We start from the raw sequence: 22,543 nt of genomic DNA, 5'->3' as shown, positions 1-22,543 counted from the left end.
AATCATATGCTTGGCTCATTACACTTTTGCTCTTGAACATGTATTTTCCTGTAAATAAAACATGACAACCACTAAAGACTGTAAAACTCAAATAATTGATTCATTGTTGTGTTGTGCTGTCGTTAGTCATTTTTGGAGCTGGTTGCGTATTCCAGCCTCAGAGTACAGGGGTATTCAATGTAACGTGTATCTGATGCCATCTGTTGTATAAAGACGGAAATGATTTGGATCACACAGCACTTTTGTAATCATAACCAATGACCACACGATGGTGCCATTCTCCACCCGTACATCAGTAATGTCTTTGCAACAGTAACTATTAGGCCTACGCCATTTGGTATTTCACGAACATATTCACATTAGATTGGAATGTCAAACCACATGGCGACACACAATATGGTAAACCTCTTCATTTTTAATTGGATCGGCGGTTTTTAAACTGCATTGAACGTGTTCAATTGCATAGCAGAAAACAAGGTGGTGTCATTGCTTGAGACTCAGCTAGTAGTCATCAATAACTCAACCTTTTCCATCAATTGGCCTCTATAATTGGCCTTGAGAAGGTTTTTGTCAGATTCGTAGGGTGCAGAAGGCGTGGCTTGATTACGTTTCGCTCCTCCAGTCGCGCACAGGGGCAAGCAAGTGTATTATTCTGCCAGCACCACCTAGCATGGCTGGCCTCTACACGGGAATAATGCACGCAATGTCATAGAAAATGTAACCTCGACTATGATTCAGAATGCGCCTCACCCGAGGTAGAGCACGGAGAATAGCACACTAATGCTCACATCGGATTGCAATTATTTATACAAAGTGGATGTGAGCTGTGGGGGCTCAAGCGCGTTGGTAACGGAGCTGCCTGCTGCACACGGATAAAATAAAAAGAAAATCCAGCTATTTATATCGTGGTTGTTCCAGAGGTGACGACCCTCCGGACTTCGTAGCCATGAGTGGACAGGACGAAAGTTCGGTGCGGGTCGCATTGAGGTAAACCTGTGACATTGGATGGTGTTTTGTGTTCCGTCGGGAAAGTATGCTCTTGGTCACGACTCTCCAGGATAATGTACCGATTATTATTGTGACCATGCCGGTGTTGATAAACCACAGCATGGGCAGTTATAATGGCCTTATTACTGTGTGATAACATTCATGTGTGTATAGCCTAAACAAATGAGCATTCGTGTAAAAAATAACGCACGGTAGATTGAAATGTGGCAAAGCAATCAACGTTTACGTAGGGGTTGGCGATAGCAATAACAATACGTTTCTCCTTGTATTTATATTCTAGGACGCTTGTCAAATGTCAAACTACTAAAGCAGCACGGCCTTGGATTTGTTTAAGTGTCACCATCAGCCCCCCCATATAGACCAACCAAGTATATAGCCAGCACAATTTCCTAGGTTATGTTTAATGAGTTTCCTTTGTTGATGCTTAAGGAACTGTAACAGTACTCCATTTCTCAATGGCCTGGCTGCAGACATGATGACTACATGCATTTATGAATGAAGGAAGGAAGGAGGGGCGGATATGACAGGAGAAAGCAGTAACCCCCCCCCCCCCCATCACAAAAGTGAAAATAAAAATAAAATAATGAACACTCTCTCTCTCCAGTTACTGCAGGCAGACTTTGACCCAGTACTCTCTTTACTAAGTCTCTGCCTGGACTGGGCCTTGGTTTTACAAGCCTCTCTCCTGCATATAAAATGCAGCCATATTCATGAGACAATATACCAGCGGCAAGCACATCTACACAACATGATATTTGTAGAGACCGTTTTAATTGCCGACATGTCAGGCAGACCGCTTGTAGAGTTTTCAAAAAAACGATACACAACGGTCATTTCACATTGAAAAGCATTTAACTGCAAGGACTAAGTACTTATTTCAATGACTACACAATAGCCACGGAACTGTTGGTAGCATAGGCAATAAGGAGACTGTCCTCGGTGTGAAAATAACTAGCACAATCGCAGACAGACACAATCGCAGACAGACACAAGTGTGTGTAAACCCTTGTATCCATCTGCATAGAAATGAATCATGAATCATGTGCTAGCTGTTGTATACCGTACGCATTTGCCAGTACTTTCTTCCTCTCTCTTGCACCTTTCATTTGGTCTTTTGTTTCCTCCACAATCAGGCTCCCTCTCATGATTCTCATGGAGGAGCCAGAGGAGAGAGAGTCTGTACAGGACAAGACCAACTACCGTGTCTAACTGTGATCACGAAAACGGAGACATGCGTCCACTCAGATGATCAGATAGCATGTAATAACATGCTGATAAAATGTTTATAACATGTGACGTACACACGAATCTAACAGCATCATTACCACCTTCCCCCGGTTCCCTGATATACAGTTTGGAACCTGTCACTAATCCAAGTGTCCTGTGTATGGGTCAGTAAGCACATCCCTTAAGCCTACAGCACAGGGATACCTTCCCTGACCCTGCTGCGCCCTGCACCTTAATGCTCTCTCTGCTATCCTGAGAACACCGGCTCCGCAGAGCTCCCTTCATCACATTATGTACACATCCACTCACTCACCCACACGCTAGCACACTCTCGCCAAGTCACTCTCTAAGCCTGTAGCTCGCTTTTCCTTTCTCTCTCCCTCTACCTATCCCTGTCTCGCACGCACACGCCCACACACACACACGTGCACACACATACACACACGCACTGGCAGGACAGCCGTTACACTGGCTCATAAACAGACAGGCACTGTTTAATCTTCACGAAACCCTCAGACAGGCACATAGACCTCCAGTACAAAAGGTTACACACACTCTTGAGATCTGGAGAGTCATTACGGAGGCAGCCCTGTGTCTGTCTACGCCTGCATTCTGCTCTTGGCTTGGGTCCATTAGGCTGAATGTCTATCTGTCCCTGTGTCAGAGGAGTTCTTGCAAGGTGACATCAGCTTTGTCTGCTGTCTGCCAACCTGTCTCAAGGATAATGCTATTATATAGGCCATTTCATATTCTGATCTAGCATAATACAGCCTGCCGGCCGCCAGATCTGTATGTGCTTGCCTTGGTCCAACCCTACTGACTTGAAAGCACGTGAGTACATATATCTGGCAACCCAGCAAACTTACTTGAAGCACAAAAACATGACACAGAAAGTTAAAACATCCACTTAATCATTCTTGTCATGACTTGACAACGTTATTTCAGTTGCTATCGTTACAACTACAACTGCACAGTACATTAGCCTTGATGAGTTATAGTAACACCCACAAGAGACATGGCAACGCTGTAATTACTTCTGTGTGTTGGTGCAATCTGTAGAGCAGCAACTTTATCAGAGTCACTAAGGACATGTTTAAGACAGGTTGACTCACAGGTTTTGACTGACTTGTAACAGTTAAAACAGACACCGCGCATGCACACACGCACGCACGCACACACTCACACACACACACACACACACACACACACACACACACACACACACACACACACACACACACACACACACACAGCGATCACCAACCAATGTAGCTTGTTGTTGTTAGATACCGAGCCTGCGTGTGCCAGTTGGCCTATTGCTGTCTGTTAACGAGGCTTAATGCTTCAGCCCCAGTTCCATGCACAAGGCTCATATGTTCCATTATCACCCAAGTGCTGTTCTGGTGGAGTTAATGAATGTTACAAGTCAAAGGTCAATGCTTTGGCACCAGAAGTGCACAGTCGTGTTTTTTTTAGTGGTGCGTTACTGCGACAGAGTCAGTCAGTCAGTGACTCTCATGAACATAGGTTTTCCAATGCTGCTCTTGAACATAAATGACTGGCATCTAGATTTTTGTTCGATTTCTTTCTCTCCTGTGCATTACACATTTTCATTTTGTGCACATGGCACGTTTGCACCCGTTTCCTGTTTTTAGGCCAGTGCTGTTAAAACACACAGACAAAAGGTATAGCTGTCCTGGACACAACTATATCAAAGTATTTATTCACTGGGCAGTCTCGTATGAGCTCAGTCTAAATGGAATAAACAGATCGTTTTGAGCAATTTAGCCCATGTAAGTGTCAGTATGTTTGTTTGGTAAAGTGAAGTGCGACCAGATGAGCCCAAGTGGTTGTTTCATGAATATCCTTGAAGTGAATGAAGCATTAAGTATGCATCGCCTCAAGCCTGGAGCTACGCTACAGTGTCGGTCGCTTCAGGTTTCAAGTTGTTCACGTTCGAAGCTAGACGGACCTTTTACACAATTTCAGCTAAAGGCCAAGTCAAAAGAAGACACTTGTTTCAGAGAGCAATAGAATTGGCACGATAACAGACATGTCGTGTTATGCTAGTGTAATATTTATTGTGTCCAGCTTCTGTTTCAGATTTTCTCATGTGGGGCAAAAGTCACCAAAACAGCTCCTATTGGGCAATGGGGACCAAACCCTCAAAGAGTAACGTCCTTTCCACTAGTTGGTTTTTCAGAGTGTCCATCAAAGCTCAGCTCCTCCCCAGGGTGGATTATTCTTAAATATGCACAAACCATCTGCCGGCACACGTCATGTGATATTACAAAGTGTCCTGACTTACTACGAGAGACAATAATAATAGTTACTGTATCTATTCAATTTCATCCACTTCTCTCAGTATCCAAGTAAGGCTTTGTGTTGTAGCTGAGTCCTTCTTGCTGAGACTTCTCTAAATGATTTTGAATCCAAGTCCGAGTATAGTAGAGAGGTACAACACTGCCCCAGCCTGCCAGCCAGAGGGACAGAGTGTTTACTTTTTTATATTAGAAGGTGTTTCACACATAGAGATGGGATATGTATCTTTCATACAACACACAACAGGCCCTAAAATCCCAGCATTATCACAATGCAAGCCCTTCAAACGGCACCACAGAATATCACAAGATAAGCTTGTGTTGGCTGGAGGTCAGATACATTAACTCAGCCTAGATTGATAAACTGATGTGTTTTAGGAATCTCACTGGTATCCCATTGCCAGAAGAGAAGAATGTGTGCCTCCATTTATTTTCTTACTCATTGCCCTTGTCCGTGACATTGCAAAACATTTTTGGGTAGTTTTTTTCCCATCCGAAATAACTCCAACTCACAAGGTTGTATGTCAGTCAGTGTCATTCTCTAGTGTTTTGACAGAGTTCCCTTTGTGGCATAAAGGTATTTAACTGTCACAACAGAATGTTTCCATATATGATCGCTGTTATTTGGTGTCATTCATCATAAGGCTGGGCTTGAGGAAGATAAGATGGATGTGTGTGTATTTGTGTGTGTGTGTCCTCTGTCTCTTGTCCTGGTTTCCCCCCAAACTGACAGTGTGAAACCGACAGCCACTGCGTGGACCCCTGCATCCCCTGTTCCTGCTCTTCCCTATAGCTGCACCGTGAAATCTGACCCAGGAAGCAGTAGAGCTGTGGCCACTGGTCAGTGAACCCTTTGCCCGGTGTGGTGACCCTGTGAATGGACATCACTCACCCGTGTAGAAAAGCCCTGCCAGATTTAAGCCAGGGAATCTTCTCTTTCTTTCACTAGTGGCTTTGGTAACTGAAGTGACATCATTAGACTGGACACAGTCATTCAAAGACCATTTGATGAAAACATTTGATGAATACATTTTTAGGAAAAAGTTGATTGGTTGATTTGGTTTGAGGCGCTTACTTGTATAATTTTCATCAGTTGATCATTGTCGAAAACTGCAGTTTGTCTTTCTGTGCTCTGAGGCGAAAAGGCCTGTTAGTACCTGTTAATCACAGAGCATGGACGTTGAGAATTATCCAATGACTCGCCTCACGATCTCCACTCCAGTACAGTACTTAACAATGGACAGACTGTTCCTAAAAGCAAGTACAATGGACCATATCTCAGTTGAAGACTGAGCATTAAACACGGACACTGTTGTTGTCAGCTGTTATTGTTTACTGTAGCTACTGTATTACTCACAGTGATGCTCTGTAAACGTAGCTTAATGCACGTATTCACCGTTACAACCCTGTCATTATGACAGACACTAAACAATGTGTCAGTCAGTGAGTCAGGTGTTTCTAAGGCAGAGGGAAAAAGAAAAATCACACCTGATGTCCTGAACAGTGAATGATGACAGTTGACATCATTATCCACACGCACAATACACAGTGTTTGCCTTTTGCGTGTTGCTTCACAATGTCATAATTGAAACAAACACAACATTAGAGTGTCAGGATAGGAGCACTTTGTATGAAATCCACTCCATATGACGACAGTGGACGATGTCAGTCAGATAACAGTGGAAGTAATATTTCCATTGAAGTGCCTTTTTTCCCCCCAGCCCATTTCTTCACCCCCCCCAGCCTATTTCTTCACCCCCCCAGCCCATTTCTTCACCCCCCCCAGCCCATTTCTTCACCCCCCCCAGCCCATTTCTTCACCCCCCCCAGCCCATTTCTTCACCCCCCCAAGCCCATTTCTTCACCCTCCCCCAGCGAATTTCGTCACCCCCCCCAGCCCATTTCTTCACCCCCAGCCCATTTCTTCACCTCCCCAGCCCATTTCTTCACCCCCCCAGGCCATTTCTTCATCCCTTCAGCCCATTTCTTCATCCCCCCAGCCCATTTCTTCACCCCCCCAGCCCATTTCTTCATCCCCCCAGCCTATTTCTTCATCCCCCCAGCCCATTTCTTCACCCCCCCCAGCCCATTTCTTCATCCCCCCAGCCCATTTCTTCATCCCCTCCTGCCCATTTCTTCATCCCCCCAGCCCATTTCTTCACCCCCCCAGCCCATTTCTTCACCCCCCAGCCCATTTCTTCACCCCCAGCCCATTTCTTCACCCCCCAGCCCAATTCTTCATCCCCTCCCAGCCCATTTCTTCATCGCCCCCCAGCCCATTTCTTCATCGCCCCCCAGCCCATTTCTTCATCCCCCTCAGCCCATTTCTTCATCGCCCCCCAGCCCATCTCCATCAGAGGCATATCATATGAGTGGATGTCATCAGATAATGATGATGATGACAATAAGAATATTCCTGTGAACCTTTTACTACAGTGGGATAAAACAGAGTCTACTTTGAAACAACAGTATACACCTCACACACATGGTTATGGGCATAAAAAAATAAGACACCTGTACCATGTCAGATATAGAATTAAAGTCTATTCAATTTTGAGTTTGCATCCCGATACAACACTTTATATACATCACAGAAAACTGAAATATAACAAAACTTTGACATAGAAACACCAAATTTTAAATAAAGTTTATTAATTATGAAATTCTGAAAAATAATACAATTCTACACAAGGCCAATGGGTCATTTGAATGCAGGAAAGGGCTACAGTTTCATTTCCTTTCCCATCTCCTCTCTTCTTCCTCTAACCCTGGGCATCCATTAACCCAGGCCTGTTCTGCTCCTACCCATGTGATAGAGGAGACACGTTACACAACCTGCCTGCCATAGGCCATTGTACATCAGATGCCTGCTTCCTTGACTGCTGTAGTTAGTTTCATAATGACCATGTACAACTTAACCGTCAAACTGAAGGTGCTTTACAAGAGAGAGGAGAGGCTGCTGTAGTGTTTCCTGTAGTTTGATTGATTCCTGAAGAATAGAGGGCGAAGCTGAAGCTTTTCATTCTTCATTCAAGGGGACCTTTCAAAACTGATTGAGACACTTTTTGTCAGCAGCACAACAACAGAACCAGTTATCGGTGTTTGTGTGTGTATGTGTTTCAGAAGATCACTGTAAGCCCAGTGTCTACAGTTCCCGGGTCTCAGTTTCAGGTGCAATAAAGGGCCAGAGAAGGGTGTGTTTGCATGCCTGTGTTTGTGGGCATGTTTTTGTGTATGTGTACAGTCGTTGCCAAAAGTTTTGAGAATGACACAAATATTAATTTTCACAAAGTTTGCTGCCTCAGTGTCTTTAGATATTTTTGTCAGATGTTACTATGGAATACTGAAGTATAATTACAAGCATTTCATAAATATTTATGCTCTGTTCCCCGAGCTACTTAGTTATCACTTTTGCCTCATGGCAAGGTGCTCCATCATGCTAGAAAAGGCATTGTTCATCACCAAACTGTTCCTGGATGGTTGGAAAAGTTGCTCTTGGGGGATGTGTTGGTACCATTCTTTATTCATGGCTGTGTTCTTAGGCAAAATTGTGAGTGAGCCCACTCCCTTGGCTGAGAAGCAACCCCACACATGAATGGTCTCAGGATGCTTTACTGTTGGCATGACACAGGACTGATGGTAGCGCTCACCTTGTCTTCTCCGGACAAGGTTTTTTCCTGATGCCCCAAACAATCAGAAAGAGGATTCATTATAGAAAATGACTTTACCCCAGTCCTCAGCAGTCCAATCCCTGTACCTTTTGCAGAATATCAGTCTGTCCCTGATGTTTTTCCTGAAGAGAAGTGGCTTCTTTGCTGCCCTTCTTGACACCAGGCCATCCTCCAAAAGTCTTTGCCTCACTGTGCGTGCAGATGCACTCACACCTGCCTGCTGCCATTCCTGAGCAAGCTCTGTACTGGTGGTGCCCCGATCCCGCAGCTGAATCAACTTTAGGAGACGTCCTGGCGCTTGCTGGACTTTCTTGGGCACCCTGAAGCCTTCTTCACAACAATTGAACCACTCTCCTTGAAGTTCTTGATGATCCGATAAATGGTTGATTTAGGTGCAATTTTACTGGCAGCAATATCCTTGCCTGTGAAGCTCTTTTTGTGCAAAGCAATGATGACGGCACGTGTTTCCTTGCAGGTAACCATGGTTGACATAGGAAGAACAATGATTCCAAGCACCACTCTCCTTTTGAAGCTTCCAGTCTGTTATTCGAACTCAGTCAGCATGACAGCGTGATCTCCAGCCTTGTCCTCGTCAACACACACACCTGTGTTAACGAGAGAATCACTGACATGATGTCAGCTGGTCCTTTTGTGGCAGGGCTGAAATGCAGTGGAAATGTTTTTGGGGGGAATTCAGTTAATTTGCACGGCAAAGAGGGACTTTGCAATTAATTGTAATTAATCTGATCACTCTTCATAACATTCTGGAGTATATGCAAATTGCCATCATATAAACTGAGGCAGCAGACTTTGTGAAAATTAAGATTTGTGTCATTCTCAAAACTTTTGGCCACGACTGTATGTATGTATGTATGTATGTTTTTATGTGTGTGTGTGTGTGTGTGTGTGTGTGTGTGTGTGTGTGTGTGTGTGTGTGTGTGTGTGTTGAATGGTCCCTCCTTAAGATTTGTGTCATTCTCAAAACTTTTGGCCACGACTGTATGTATGTATGTATGTTCGTATGTTCGTGTGTGTGTGTGTGTGTGTGTGTGTGTGTGTGTGTGTGTGTGTGTGTGTGTGCGTGTGTGCGTGTGTGTGTGTGTGTGTGTGTGTGTGTGTGTTGAATGGTCCCTCCTTAACCCCTGCTCTACAGCATCAGTATCTCAGGGTAAAGATGCCCTGGGAGTAAAGGGCCTGCTCCAATGCACAATGCAGTCCAAATTGTACAAAAGCTGATGAAACTAACACTGTAAAAGTGTGAACAAATTTGATCACTGTTATTTACTGATAATTGCTGGTTGAAAACACAATCTACACCCAACCTTCTAGTCAGCGGGTTTGCATGGGCAGGAGATTTGGCTTTCCACGGAGACATCACCATGCAGGAAATTGATTGATTGACCAATAACAAAGAGAGTTCGAAACCTCTCTGCCAATATATAACAGCTGGTTTTCAGTTTTCCCCTTCCACACAGACAGTCCGAGCCAAATTATAATGATTTTTGCTAAAAAGACAGTTTTGCTCATCTTAATGGAAATCTATTACAGTAAGGTACTTAATTGTTACGCATAAATTATTTGATATTGATATAAAAACAGCTGCATCGGTTCTTTAAAACCCTGTTCCTAGTGCATGAATTCCTCAAGGTACTTAGTCACAATTTAACCTCTGATATGAGAGGAGTTAAAAAGCCAGCCGCCTGGCTCCATTCTCCTCTCTTTGTAATGTGTGGGCACAGGGCAGCAATACTCCCTCTTCTTTCTGTTTTCTTTACAAATGAATGCGAAGAAGTCATGAATAAGTGAATGATTGATTGTTTCCTGTAATCTAGTTGTGTATCGTGCCTGTTGTTTTTCCCTACACTGTGTGTCCAGATGCTTCTCAGGACTCTTTGTAGCTCTAGAATTAGATTAGGGCTGAGATTAGATTTTACAATAGTCTGATGTTACTGTTGTGGTTTGCAGCAGGGAAGTGATGCGGGGTGGTCTCTCGGGAACCATTGTGGTTGGCAGAGGCAGGGGCTGAGGTCAAGTCCAGATCTGCAGTGAGTCAGCATGATGATGCTGTGGCTGAAACACCTTTCTTACCATCATAGTTATTAATATTCATGGAGATCTACACATACTGTATAGACTCAAACATATCCATCGCAGAGTACACTGGTTAGGACGGTCACCAGCCTCCCCTGGCGCAGTCAGTGTACCCTGGCCTCTGGCCTGCAGTACATTTCTAATTTTACAAGAGCCCTTCTGTTTTAAGTGCATTTGTTTAGTAGGAGATTATGCTGGCTAGAAATGTGACTGTGCTACTGCCTGGCCCTGCGTCTTTCAGCCCTTTGAACCAGGTCAATGTGTAGGGGTGGTGAGAGAGAGAGGGAGAATAGAGAGAGAGGAGAGGGAGAGGAAGGGGAAGGGGAGAGAAGGACAGAGCGAGAATGTGACAAAGAGACAAAGAGAGACAGATAGGCATGGCTGCCCCAGATAATAAGGACTGGGTCCATAGGAGAGAAAGGAGAGTCTTGGCTCAGGCCCAGGACAGCTGCTTCTGAATGGGTTATTGCTATAGTGAGCTAGCCTGGCGCAGTCCATTTTGTTCTGAGAGGGGTTGGTGAGTTAGCATGGTGCTCCTCTGGCAGTCACTGTCATTGCTGTAATGAGGCCGCCAGCGTGAGGCTAACTGGACATGGTCACATGGGGAGAGTCTCTGTCAGGAGCTCTACGGTGTGTGTGTGTCCGTACTAGAGGTCGACCAATTATGATTTTTCAACGCCGATACCGATTATTGGAGGACCAAAAAAGCCGATACCGATTAATCTGCCTATTTTTAAAAATGTATTTGTAATAATGACAATTACAACAATACTGAATGAACACTTATTTTAACTTAATATAATACGTTTCAGTTCCTTGCTCAGAACATGAGAACATATGAAAGCTGGTGGTTCCTTTTAACATGAGTCTTCAATATTCCCAGGTAAGAAGTTTTAGGTTGTAGTTATAGGAATTATAGGACTATTTCCCTCTATACCATTTGTATTTCATTAACCTTTGACTATTGGATGTTCTTACAGGCACTTTAGTATTGCCAGTGTAACAGTATAGCTTCCGTCCCTCTCATCGCTCCTGCCTGGGCTCGAACCAGCAACACAACGACAACAGCCACCATCGAAGCAACGTTACCCATGCAGAGCATTGGGGAACAACTACTAGAAGGCTCAGAGCGAGTGACGTTTGAAACGCTATTAGCGCACGCTAACTAGCCAGCCATTTCACTTCGGTTACACCAGCCTCATCTCAGGAGTTGATAGGCTTGAAGTCATAAACAGCGCAACTTACCTTGGCTTACTGCATTCGCGTAACAGGCAGTCTCCTTGTGGAGTGCAACGAGAGAGAGGCAGGTCGTTATTGCGTTGGACTAGTTAACTGTAAGGTTGCAAGGTTGGATCCCCTTAGCTGACAAGGTGAAAATCTGTCGTTCTGACCCTGAACGAGGCAGTTAACCCACCGTTCCTAGGCCGTCATTGACAATAAGAATGTGTCCTTAACTGACTTGCCTAGTTAAATAAAGGTATAAAAAAATCTATAAAAAATATTTTTAAAAATCGGCAAATCAGCGCCCAAAAATACCGATTTCCGATTGTTATGAAAACTTGAAATCGGCCCTAATTAATCGGCCATTCCGATTAATCGGTCCACCTCTTGTCCGTACACGTGTGTGTTTGCTTGCATGTATGTGTGTGTGTCAGTCCATGTGTGTGTCAGCCTATCATCTCAGAGAAGCGGCCTACCCCACCTAGCCCACCTCTTCTGAACCGGATCATTAAACAATAGCTTTCTTATATTCCATGAAGCAGGCTTAACCTGACCGGGGGGTTGACTGGATAAATGTATAGCCGTTATCATAGAGAGCTAGGTGCTCACTGCTTAGTCAGTCAGTCCCCCTGTACTGTGTTAGGCAAAGGCTTTGGGGCCCCTTTAGAGTTACAGGAACTGGAGAGTTAGATTTCCTCTGGGAGAAAACAAGACATAAGACTCAATGGTTTGTGGCACTACAGTGTAGTGTTGTTCTATGCTGGTCATGGGGATGGAGTTGGACTCAAAGGGTGTGTACATTTTTGGTTCAGCCCAGCACTAACACACATCTGGTTCAACTAATCGCCTAATCACTGATTGCCTTGATTAGTTTTGTCAGAGCTGGGCTAGAACAAAAATGCTCACCAGTCTGGGCCCCCAGGACCAGTATTGAAAATCACTGCTCAAGGGCGGATTAGTGCTTTCAAAGTCTACATGATGGTATGGAGAAGTTACTGTAAACATCAACCCTTATTCACCCTGACGGATCCAGTGTTTTCATTTGACTCATAGCCTGAAACCTGTCGGTCAACTGTCCCAGCTAGAGGACAAATGTCATGTACACAAGTGCACAGCTCACTCACTGCACTGTGAAGTGTGCTCAACACTCATAGGCTTCTCATTATATATTTTATAGGCCTCAAAATAACAGAGGCAATCGTCCACTGTTGATGACCTCATAGAGCTTTCACAGAGAGAATGCCCTAATGTACAGACGGGGGAGAATCTCACTTTCATTTCCTTGAATCCTCATGTCCTCTCTCCTCGCCTCCTTCTCAAAACAGGTTTTGAGAAGGAGGCAAAGAAAGAGGAAGCAAGGAAACATGGAAATGCAATTGAGAGTCTCCCCGGATATTTGACCAGTTCAAGATTGTCGACAGATTTCCCCCCTGAATTAAAACATTAAACTCAACTGACCACTGCCACTTCAAAGCTGCTTTTTCAACACCAGGAAGACATTTCATATCAGATGTTTGTTTAAACAGTATATGCCTCTAGACCAGAGCCATATAGATCAATGTATATCTGGTTCTGTGTCTCCAAATGTGTTGGTTTAGTGCATTTAAACAAATCAATCTATTGATTCTCTCCAGTATCTTATATCCTTCTCTAATTAGTAAATTATCGCTGGTGTCTGGACTGGGATTGAGGGGGGAGGGGGTCTGTTTGTGTATTGGAGAAACTGGGAGATGTCGCAGACAAGGCTGGAGTCCTAGACACACACACAGAAGGAGGACTGTTTGACTGGTTGTCTTGCGTCACCACCTTGGCTGGGATGCTCTCATCACAATCAATCAGGCCAATGATGTGATTCAAACTGCACTGAACTCTTTCCTCATGAGGGACATTTGGTACCAAGTTAAATGCTGTTGAACGTAATCTCAGTGCTGTGTATTATCTAGTATCTTTGATCTCATATTTGGCTGGCCCAGCATTCTCACTTGTAGTATTTCCGTAGCATTATTGTTACTTAACGAGTGGTAAGCAGTGATGTGTATTATCTTTGTTTTGGTGGAGAACAGTGATGGTTCTGTCCTGTTTTAGGAAGCGGGCCAAAGGGATTAACTATGGATTCCCCCTGACTCCCCCAAATCTCTAAAACATGTCAAATAGAGGTCTGTCAGAGGGGTGTTCTGCAGGAACATGAACAAAGAGATCAGTAATGGAGTAATGGAGATCAGTAACTAGTCAACAACTAGCCTACCTGTTGAGGCAGCAGCAATACTGAAATACTGAAATACTCTGTAGCAAATACAGAAGGAAGTTATGACCCAGATGATGATCTAGAGGTGTAACATTACAGGTAATGCAGCCTCCTCTCCCCCTCTTCTCTTCCTCCTCTCCTCTCATCTATCCCTCCCTCGCTTTGTCCCCTCTTCTCATTCTCTGTGTAATCCCAGAGAGAGGATGCTAAATAGCCAGGATCTGATGTCACTGGGGCACAATACCACAGTAGCGTGACTGTGTGTGTGTGTGTGTGTGTGTGTGTGTGTGTGTGTGTGTGTGTGTGTGTGTGTGTGTGTGTGTGTGTGTGTGTGTGTGTGTGTGTGTGTGTGTGTGTGTGTGTGTGTGTGTGTGTGTGTGTGTGTGTGTGTGTGTGTGTGTGTGTGTGTGTGTGTGGTAGTGTGTGGTAGTGTGTACTGTATCCCGACTCCAATCACAATACCGCCCTTATTAAGACAATTAAGACAGGCTGCCTAACACAAGTGGTACATTTACTTACAGTAGTCTTCCACCATTCTGAATATTTCCCATTTGAATTCAGTTGAAATCCGGTGACATTTGTCCAGTGAGTTTTGTGATGAGCTGGACATCTGAAATATGACAGGCGCAGGGGCAGCGTGTATGGGGGAATCGCAAGGCAGGGTGTGACTGTTTACCTAGTGTAGCTCCACAGCTTCCACTCCTCTCTGAGCCCAGGCTCGAACACTGAGGGCCTCTGTATAGGGGCAGAGTGGTGGAGTGTGCTGGCAGCGTGAGGAGAATCACACAGACACACATACGCACGCACGCATACACACATGCGCAGGTATGCACGCACGCAGGCACACATACAAACACGCAGGTATGCACACACGCTCCAGTCCCCAGATACTGAATACCCCATGGTATTACCAGAGGATTCAACAGGCCCCTAGAAAAACAGATTAGTGAATCATACTCATATTACTACTGACTGGAACAACAGATCTAATGTATGTAGCACAGTAACCGTTTTATAGAAGCAATAAAGCACTCACACGTTACATACCGGGGAAAACAGGGTTAGGTGGTTAACTTAATGTCTAAAAGTCACCCATAGCCCTGAATCATACTCGACATGCAACTTTCAAACTCTGCTTATCAAACTTTCTCCATTCAAACTCTGCTTATCAAACTTTCTCCATTCAAACTGCTTATCAAACTTTCTTCATTCAAACTCTGCTTGCCCTTGAGGCAAACTCAAAGCTTTGCCCTTGAGGTTTTGTCAAGGAGCTATAAGGACTCTATGTGTACCTGCTGCATGCCACATCCCTGCATACCACAGGTCAATATGTCAACACATCAGAATAAGTACTTGCATCGGGTTTAGTGACACTACGATATTGGATAACGTTCCCATGCCTCGTCTGATGACATGCCACAAGTGAAGATATCAACGTCTATGGAAGGGTGGAATGTTATGCAGTGACTAACTGTTATGGGATCATGTTTTTTCCGTGCCTCAAATTTAACCCTCAGCAATTAAGAAGACATCGAAGGAAACCAAGCACACATAGCATCTCCGTGATAATCTCTCTCTCCCTCTCTTTCTCTCTCTCTCTCTCTCTCTCTCTCTCTCTCTCTCTCTCCTTTTTTGTATGTCTGTTCAGGTTAAATGTTTTATACAGTTACAAACCCTAACCCAACATCTCTCTCGCCCTCTCTCAGGATTCGTCCTCAGCTGGCGAGGGAGAAGATTGAGGGATGTCACATCTGTACGTTCTGTATGCCCGCTGAGCCCCAGGTGATGCTGGGTAAAGACAAGGCGTTCACGTACGACTACGTGTTTGACATGGACTCCCAGCAGGAGAGCATCTACACACACTGCACTGAGAAACTGATCGAGGGATGCTTCGAGGGATACAACGCTACCATCTTCGCCTATGGACAGGTCAGATATTTGCATGACACACACACACACACACACACACACACACACACACACACACACACACACACACACACACACACACACACACACACACACACACACACACAGAGGCGTACATGCACAAATGCATACATATACACACGTGCACAAATGCATGAAAAAACACACGCACACACACCATATTTGCCTACAGACTCAATGCGGTGCAATGCTGGCCACACCCAAGGAAATGGCTTGGCTCTGCCACACACAGGAATCCACCACGTGCCCTGTGGTCTCTGGTCCCTTGCCGGATGAATTCAAAAACAGTGTTGTTACTGTAAGCAAGCAGAACATGTCATTTAAATGACACAAAGTCATTTATCAAAGTCCTATCAGTGACTCAGTGAGGGATATACTGTAACTCCGCTAAACTCACATTGACTGTGGCAACACCATTTATCAAACCTCACAACTGTGTCTCTGAGTGATTCAGCACTGCTGGAAACTGTTCTCAGTTAGGCTCCAAGTCTTCAATAGATCTCGTTTCATGTGAAGAGAGACGCAAACAGGCCATGAAAACAGTCAACTCAGCAAAGGCAGGCATGTTCTAACAGGACCGACCTCAGGGTTTTTATTGGCTTGATAGATTAGCACATGTGACTGACTTTCTACAGTACATGTTCATATCTATCTATCAGGCTCTCTTTCACTATCTCTCTCTCTCTCTCTCTCTGCCTGTCTGTCTCACTCTCTCAAACTCCTTCACTTTATCTTCGTCTCTCTCTCTCGCTCTATCCTTCTCTCTCTCTCTCTCTCTCTCTCTCTCTCACTCGCTCGCTCTCTCTCTGTCTCTCGCTCTCTCTCTGTCTCTCGCTCTCTCTCTGTCTCTCGCTCTCTCTCTCTGTCTGTCTCTCTCTCTCTCTGTCTCTCTCTATCTCTCTCTCTCTCTCTCTCTCTCTCTCTCTCTGTCTCTCTCTCTATCTCTCTCTCTCTGTCTCTCTGTCTCTCTCTCTTGTACTTTTAGCGTTTCCCTCTGTCACAACTTCTTCCTCTGAACTGAAGCTCTATAGTGGAGCTCTGCCAAACTCTCCTTTCACTCCTCTCCTCCTCCTCTTAATCTCTCCGTCCATTCTCCTCTACCCGCTACATTCTTCTCAGCCCCATTGTCTCCCTGTCAGACTTTCATTCAGGGGACACAGCGGGTCACGCACGCACGGACCCATATACACATGCACACTCACACACACAACCATTTATATGTACGCATGCATGCACACACAATCACATGACATCTACGCAAATGCACACAAAAATGCACGGGCACACACACACACACACATTCACACACACCACTGTCAGAGTATCTTTCAGGTGACGTGTGAATCGGCGTCACATTCCGTTGGTAGTCACCATGACAACCAAGCCCCCAACCCAAATGTTTGTGCCCTGTGCATTAGGAGCAGGCTTCAGTCCAGGAGAATCATTTTGTCAGGGCTTGTAATCATGGCCGAGAGTGGCCTAATATCATTGGTTAATAATCAAATATTAAAATGTCATACAAAGAACAGCATACAAACAACAAATGGATAGCATACGATCATACATTCATTTGACTACAAAAGCTTACAAACAATTACAATGGCAAAGTCACAATAATCACAAGAATGGCTTCAGATCAAAGTCTACGTTGAGACCGAGGGGAGCAAGGGTCTTTAAGTTAAAGATCCAGGCAGCCTCTCGTTTTAACAATAAATTATCAAGGTCACCCCCTTTCCTGGGGAGGGTGACATGTTCGATGCCAATATAACGCAGAGACGAAATCGAGTGGCCTGCCTCCAAGAAGTGGGCCGCAACTGGGTAAGTAAAGTTCTTACACCTAATGGTGCTACGATGCTCTGAGATACGTACTTTTAATTCGCGCTTTGTTTTACCTACATCATTTTTACCACAAGGACAAGTTATAAGATAAATAACTGCCTTAGTGGAGCACGTAATAACACCTTTGATTGGGATTGGTTTCCCTGTTTGTGGGTGTTTGAAGGATCTACATGTATAAGTGCCATTGCATTGAGCACAGCCATTACATTTGTAGTTTCCATCCAGTAGGGGCGCAAATAGACGTTGTTCAGGAATATCTTGGGGTGGTAAATCAGAGTATACCAATTGGTCTCTGAGATTTCTGCCCCGCGAGAATACGACCAAGGGAAGGTCAGAAAACACATTACCGAGACTATCATCGGATTTTAGAATGTGCCAATGTCTGTGAACAATTCCCTTAATTTGTTCAGAAAGCTTTGAATAGTAGTTAGAACACAAGAATGCGTCTTTTTGCGAGACTGACCTTGAAAAAGGTCATGTCTCGTTTTGTTTTGAATTATCTCAATGGCAATATTAATCTGATCATTTTTGTAGCCCCTCTCCTTGAACTTTCTTTGCGTCTCGGCCATATTTCTGTCGAAATCTGATTCTTTTTTGGCAAATTCTTTTGATTCGACAGAATTGGCTGTAGGGCAAACCATTTTTCAAGGGAAGTGGGTGACAACTATCAGCCCTTAACAAACTGTTACAATCAGTTGGCTTCCTGTAAAGATCAGTGTATAGAACATTATCTTCGCACAAGATCAGAAGATCAAGAAAACTGATTTGACGTGTATCAGATTGCATAGTGTCACGAATCCCGCCGAAGATGGTTCCTCTTCCTGTTCGGGCGGCGCTCGGCGGTCGTCGTCGCCGGCCTACTAGCTGCCACCGATCCCCTTTTCTGTTTCAGTTAGTTTTGTCTGATTAGTTTCACCTGTTTCTTGTTTGGGTTTTGTTTTGGGCTATTTAAACCCGGTAGGCCCGCCTGTTTTTGTGCGGGCTTGTTTTTCTGTTCATGGTGTGTGGATTTACGTGGTTTCCTTTTTCCAGACGGTTTCGTCCTGTTTGTTGCACTTGGTATTTATGCGCCCTTGTGTTTGGCGTGACCGTTACTCTGTTCCTGGAATAAAGACCCACGTTTGAACTAACCCTGCTCTCTGCGCCTGACTTTTCCACCCCCTGGAATGGGCCAACGCGGTCTGGAACGGCCCAGGCTCGGGACCATTACCCGGAGTTCACCCGCCGTTTTCGGGCCGTGTTCGGGTGAGCGACTGTTTCACCTCAGACAGGAGACGAGGAGCGCGCAAGACTTCGCTTTGGAGTTCCGGACCTTGGCCGCTGGTGCGGGGTGGAATGACCGGGCCCTGATGGACCACTACCGGTGCAGCCTCCAGGAGGACGTCCGCAGGGAGCTAGCTTGTCGGGACACCACACTCGTCCTCGACGAGCTCATAGAATTGTCGATCCGGCTGGACAACCTGCTAGCTGCCCGCGGGCGTTCAGAGGGGGTCCTGTCAATTCCACCTCCCAGCCCTCCAGCTCCAACTCCGGTGGAGTTGGGAGGGGCTGCACCTTGGGGGACCAGAGGAGGAGGCTCCTGCACCTACTGCAGCCGGAGAGGACACACTTCAGACCGGTGCTGGAGGAGCCCGTCTGGGAGTCGAGATGGCAGGCGGAACACTTCTCGGCCACTTCAGGTGAGTAACTCACCCAGAGCTCCCTGTTGGTCACATGTTTTTATTTGATTTTTTCCCTGCGTTTTTTCCCTCTCTCCAGCATAAGGCACTAGTCGATTCAGGCGCAGCTGGGAGTTTTATGGATCGCAGACTCGCCCGTAGGTTGGGGATTCCGTTGGTGCTGATAGACCCACCCTTCCCCGTGCACTCCTTAGATAGCCGACCGTTAGTGTCAGGGCTGGTCAGGGAGGCCACGGTTCCACTGGACATGGTAACGCAGGGGAATCATGGGGTGCGGATCAGTTTCTTCCTTATCGATTCGCCTGGGTTTCCAGTGGTGCTGGGGTTTCCCTGGCTGGCCAGTCACAATCCCCTCATTTCCTGGAGACAGGGGGCTCTTCAGGGGTGGTCAGACGAGTGTTCAGGTAGGTGTATAGGAGTTTCCATCGGTGCCACGTCGGTGGAGAATCCAGACCAGGTTACCACTGTGCGCATTCCCTCAGAATATGCCGATTTGGCTATCGCTTTTTGTAAAAAAAAGGCGACCAAATTACCACCCCATCGACGGGGGGATTGGGTGATAAACCTCCACTAGAACGCTGCACTTCCCAGGAGTCACGTGTACCCATTGTCACAGGAGGAGACGTTGGCTATGGAGACATATGTCACGGAATCTCTGAGACCGGGGTACATTCGGCCCTCCATGTCACCCTTCTCCTCAAGTTTATTTTTTGTAAAAAAAAAGGAGGGAGGTCTGTGTCCATGCATTGATTATAGAGTTCTAAATTCGATCACAGTGGGGTTTAGTTATCCGCTTCCTCTCATCGCTACGGCAGTGGAATCATTCCACTGAGCGCGTTTTTTCTCGAAACTGGACCTCAGGAGCGCGTATAATCTGGTGCGTATTTGTAGATGAGATTCTCAGGGACCTGCATGGGCAGGGTGTGGTGGTGCACATTGATGACATCCTGATCTATTCCACCACACGCGCCACGCATGTCTCCCTGGTGCGCAAGGTACTTGGGCGACTGCTGGAGCATGACCTATACGTCAGGGCTGAGAAATGTTCTCCAAACGAGCCGTTTCCTTCCTGGGTTATCGCATTTCCACCTCGGGGGTTGTGATGCGATAACACTGCGTTATAACACTGTGCGTAATTGACTGACTCCGATCACGGTAAAGGAGGTGCAGCAGTTTTTAGGGTTTGCCAATTACTACCGGGTTTTGGCCAGGTAGCAGCTCCTATTACCTCACTGCTGAAGGGGGGGCCGGTGCGTTTACGGTGGTCGGCCGAGTTGGACGGAGCTTTCAACCAGTTGAAGGCGCTGTTTACTGAAGCTCCCGTGTTGGCGCATCCGGACCCTTCGTTAGCATTCATAGTGGAGATGGATGCGTCTGAGGCTGGGGTTGCAGCCGAGCTGTCACAGCGCTCGGGCACGCCACCGAAGCTCCGCCCCTGCGCTATCTTTTCTAAGAAGCTGGGTCCAGCGGAGCGGAACTATGATGTGGGGGACCGGGAGTTGCTAGCTATGGTAAAAGCCCTGAAGGTGTGGAGACACTGGCTTGAGGGGGCTAAGCACCCTTTCCTCATCTGGACTGACCACCGCAATCTGGAGTATATCCAGGCGGCGAGGAGACTGAATCCTCGTCAGGCTAGGTGGGCCATGTTCTTTACCCGATTTAGATTTACCATCTCGTATAGACCAGGTTCCCTCAACACTAAGGCTGACGCGCTGCCCCGTCTCTATGACACTGAGGACCGTTCCATCGATCCTACTCCCATCCTTCCAGCTTCTAGGCTGGTGGCTCCGGTGGTATGGGAGGTGGATGCGGACATCGAGTGGGCGTTGCAATTGGAACCTGCACCTTCACAGTGTCCTACCGGTCTCAGGTACGTGCCGCTTGGTGTCCATGATCAATTGATTCGGTGGGCTCACACACTACCTTCTTCAGGTCATCCAGGGATTGCGAGGACAGTGCGGGGTCTTAGGTGGAAATACTGGTGGCCCACCTTAGCTAAGGACGTGAGGCTCTATGTCTCCTCCTGTTCGGTGTGCGCCCAGAGTAAGGCTCCTAGGCACCTGCCTAGAGGGAAGCTACAGCCCCTCCCCGTTCCACGGTCCATCGGTCACCAATATACCGTTTCCAAATAATGATGTTAGGCAAGAAAACATTTTTGAGAGGATTGAAAATAGACTGTTTCTCCATGTAGGTGTGAGTTTATTTTTCTTCTAGAGTGCTGCATTCATGAAACAGCACCTTAGACCCACTGACTGTCTGAATACGTTTGAAGTCAGGTAAGTGAGTAAATAAATTAAACAATATCATTTGTTATTGATCCTATCATGTCCTTCCCCTTCTTCTCCCTCACCCCCAGACTGGTTCGGGGAAGACCTACACCATGGGCACAGGGTTTGACGTGAACATCTGTGAGGAGGAGCTGGGCATCATTCCCCGGGCAGTCGGGCACCTCTTCAGAGGCATTGAGGAACGACGGCAGGCCGCCACAGAGCAAGGCAAGCCTGTACCCGAGTTCAAGATCAACGCACAGTTCCTGGAGGTATGTGTGATGGAAAGCATGTGCTTTTGGAGCTGAGGTGATTTGGTTAAGACCGTTGGGGTTGGTGAGCGGGAGACCCGTATTCAATCCACACAGGTTACACTTTTGAACCAGAAACACAATCTCTCTCTGTAGTCTCACATTAGCTCTGCAACATGAGGAAGCTTGGAGATGCAGGTTTCATTGGCCCTGGAAGGCATTATTCCTTACTTCAATATATCCTGTTCCCTTCCCTCAGAGCTGCTAACACAAGAGAGGTATTAGGGGAAAGGGTTCTGGTTAGGGGTCGCAGCATTTGTGTGTAGCAGCCTGGAGCAGAGGGAAGTGTTGCTCATGGGATGTGTTCAGCTAATTTAACTCTACAGGCACCTGTTGCGGGCCCGGGCGCATGCACGCTGACTTTGTTCGCCAGCTGTACGGTGTTTCCTCGAACACATTGCTGTGGCTGGCTTTCGTGTTAAGCGTGCATTGTGTGCATTGTGCCTTTTTGGCGGGTTGTGTTTCGGAGGACGCATGGCTCTCGACCTTCGACTCTCCCGAGTCCGTATGGGAGTTGCAGCAATGGGACAAGACTGTAACTACCAATTGGATATGACAAAAAAGTTTTTAAAAATGTAATATATATACAAATTAAAACATAGACTAATAAAGCAGTATACTTGCCATAACCAAAATTACTTAGCTACTGATGTTTTCCATGCACAGTTATTTGGCTTTGGGGTATTGGCTCATCGGATAGTTTTTTTATTTGA

At 46.0% G+C, this 22,543-nt stretch overlaps 1 protein-coding gene across 4 annotated transcripts in view; it reads left to right on the top strand.

Annotated features, from left to right (window-relative positions):
• The first annotated feature begins 605 nt into the window (after positions 1-605).
• LOC139392660 (kinesin-like protein KIF21A) overlaps positions 606-22,543 on the top strand; it is a 45,513-nt gene continuing 23,575 nt past the window's right edge. For all 4 annotated transcript variants that reach the window (XM_071140806.1, XM_071140805.1, XM_071140804.1 and 1 more), the window contains exons 1-3: positions 606-987; positions 15,491-15,713; positions 21,609-21,791. In XM_071140806.1, coding sequence (XP_070996907.1) covers positions 947-987; positions 15,491-15,713; positions 21,609-21,791 — 447 coding nt within the window. In that variant the 5' untranslated portion in view covers positions 606-946. The remainder of the gene's footprint in view (positions 988-15,490; positions 15,714-21,608; positions 21,792-22,543) is intronic.

This window comes from Oncorhynchus clarkii, chromosome 33 (assembly GCF_045791955.1).
Source record: "Oncorhynchus clarkii lewisi isolate Uvic-CL-2024 chromosome 33, UVic_Ocla_1.0, whole genome shotgun sequence".
NCBI lineage: Eukaryota > Metazoa > Chordata > Actinopteri > Salmoniformes > Salmonidae > Oncorhynchus > Oncorhynchus clarkii.
Note: the sequence above shows the minus strand (reverse complement) of the source record. Positions and strands in the feature narration are given on the sequence as shown.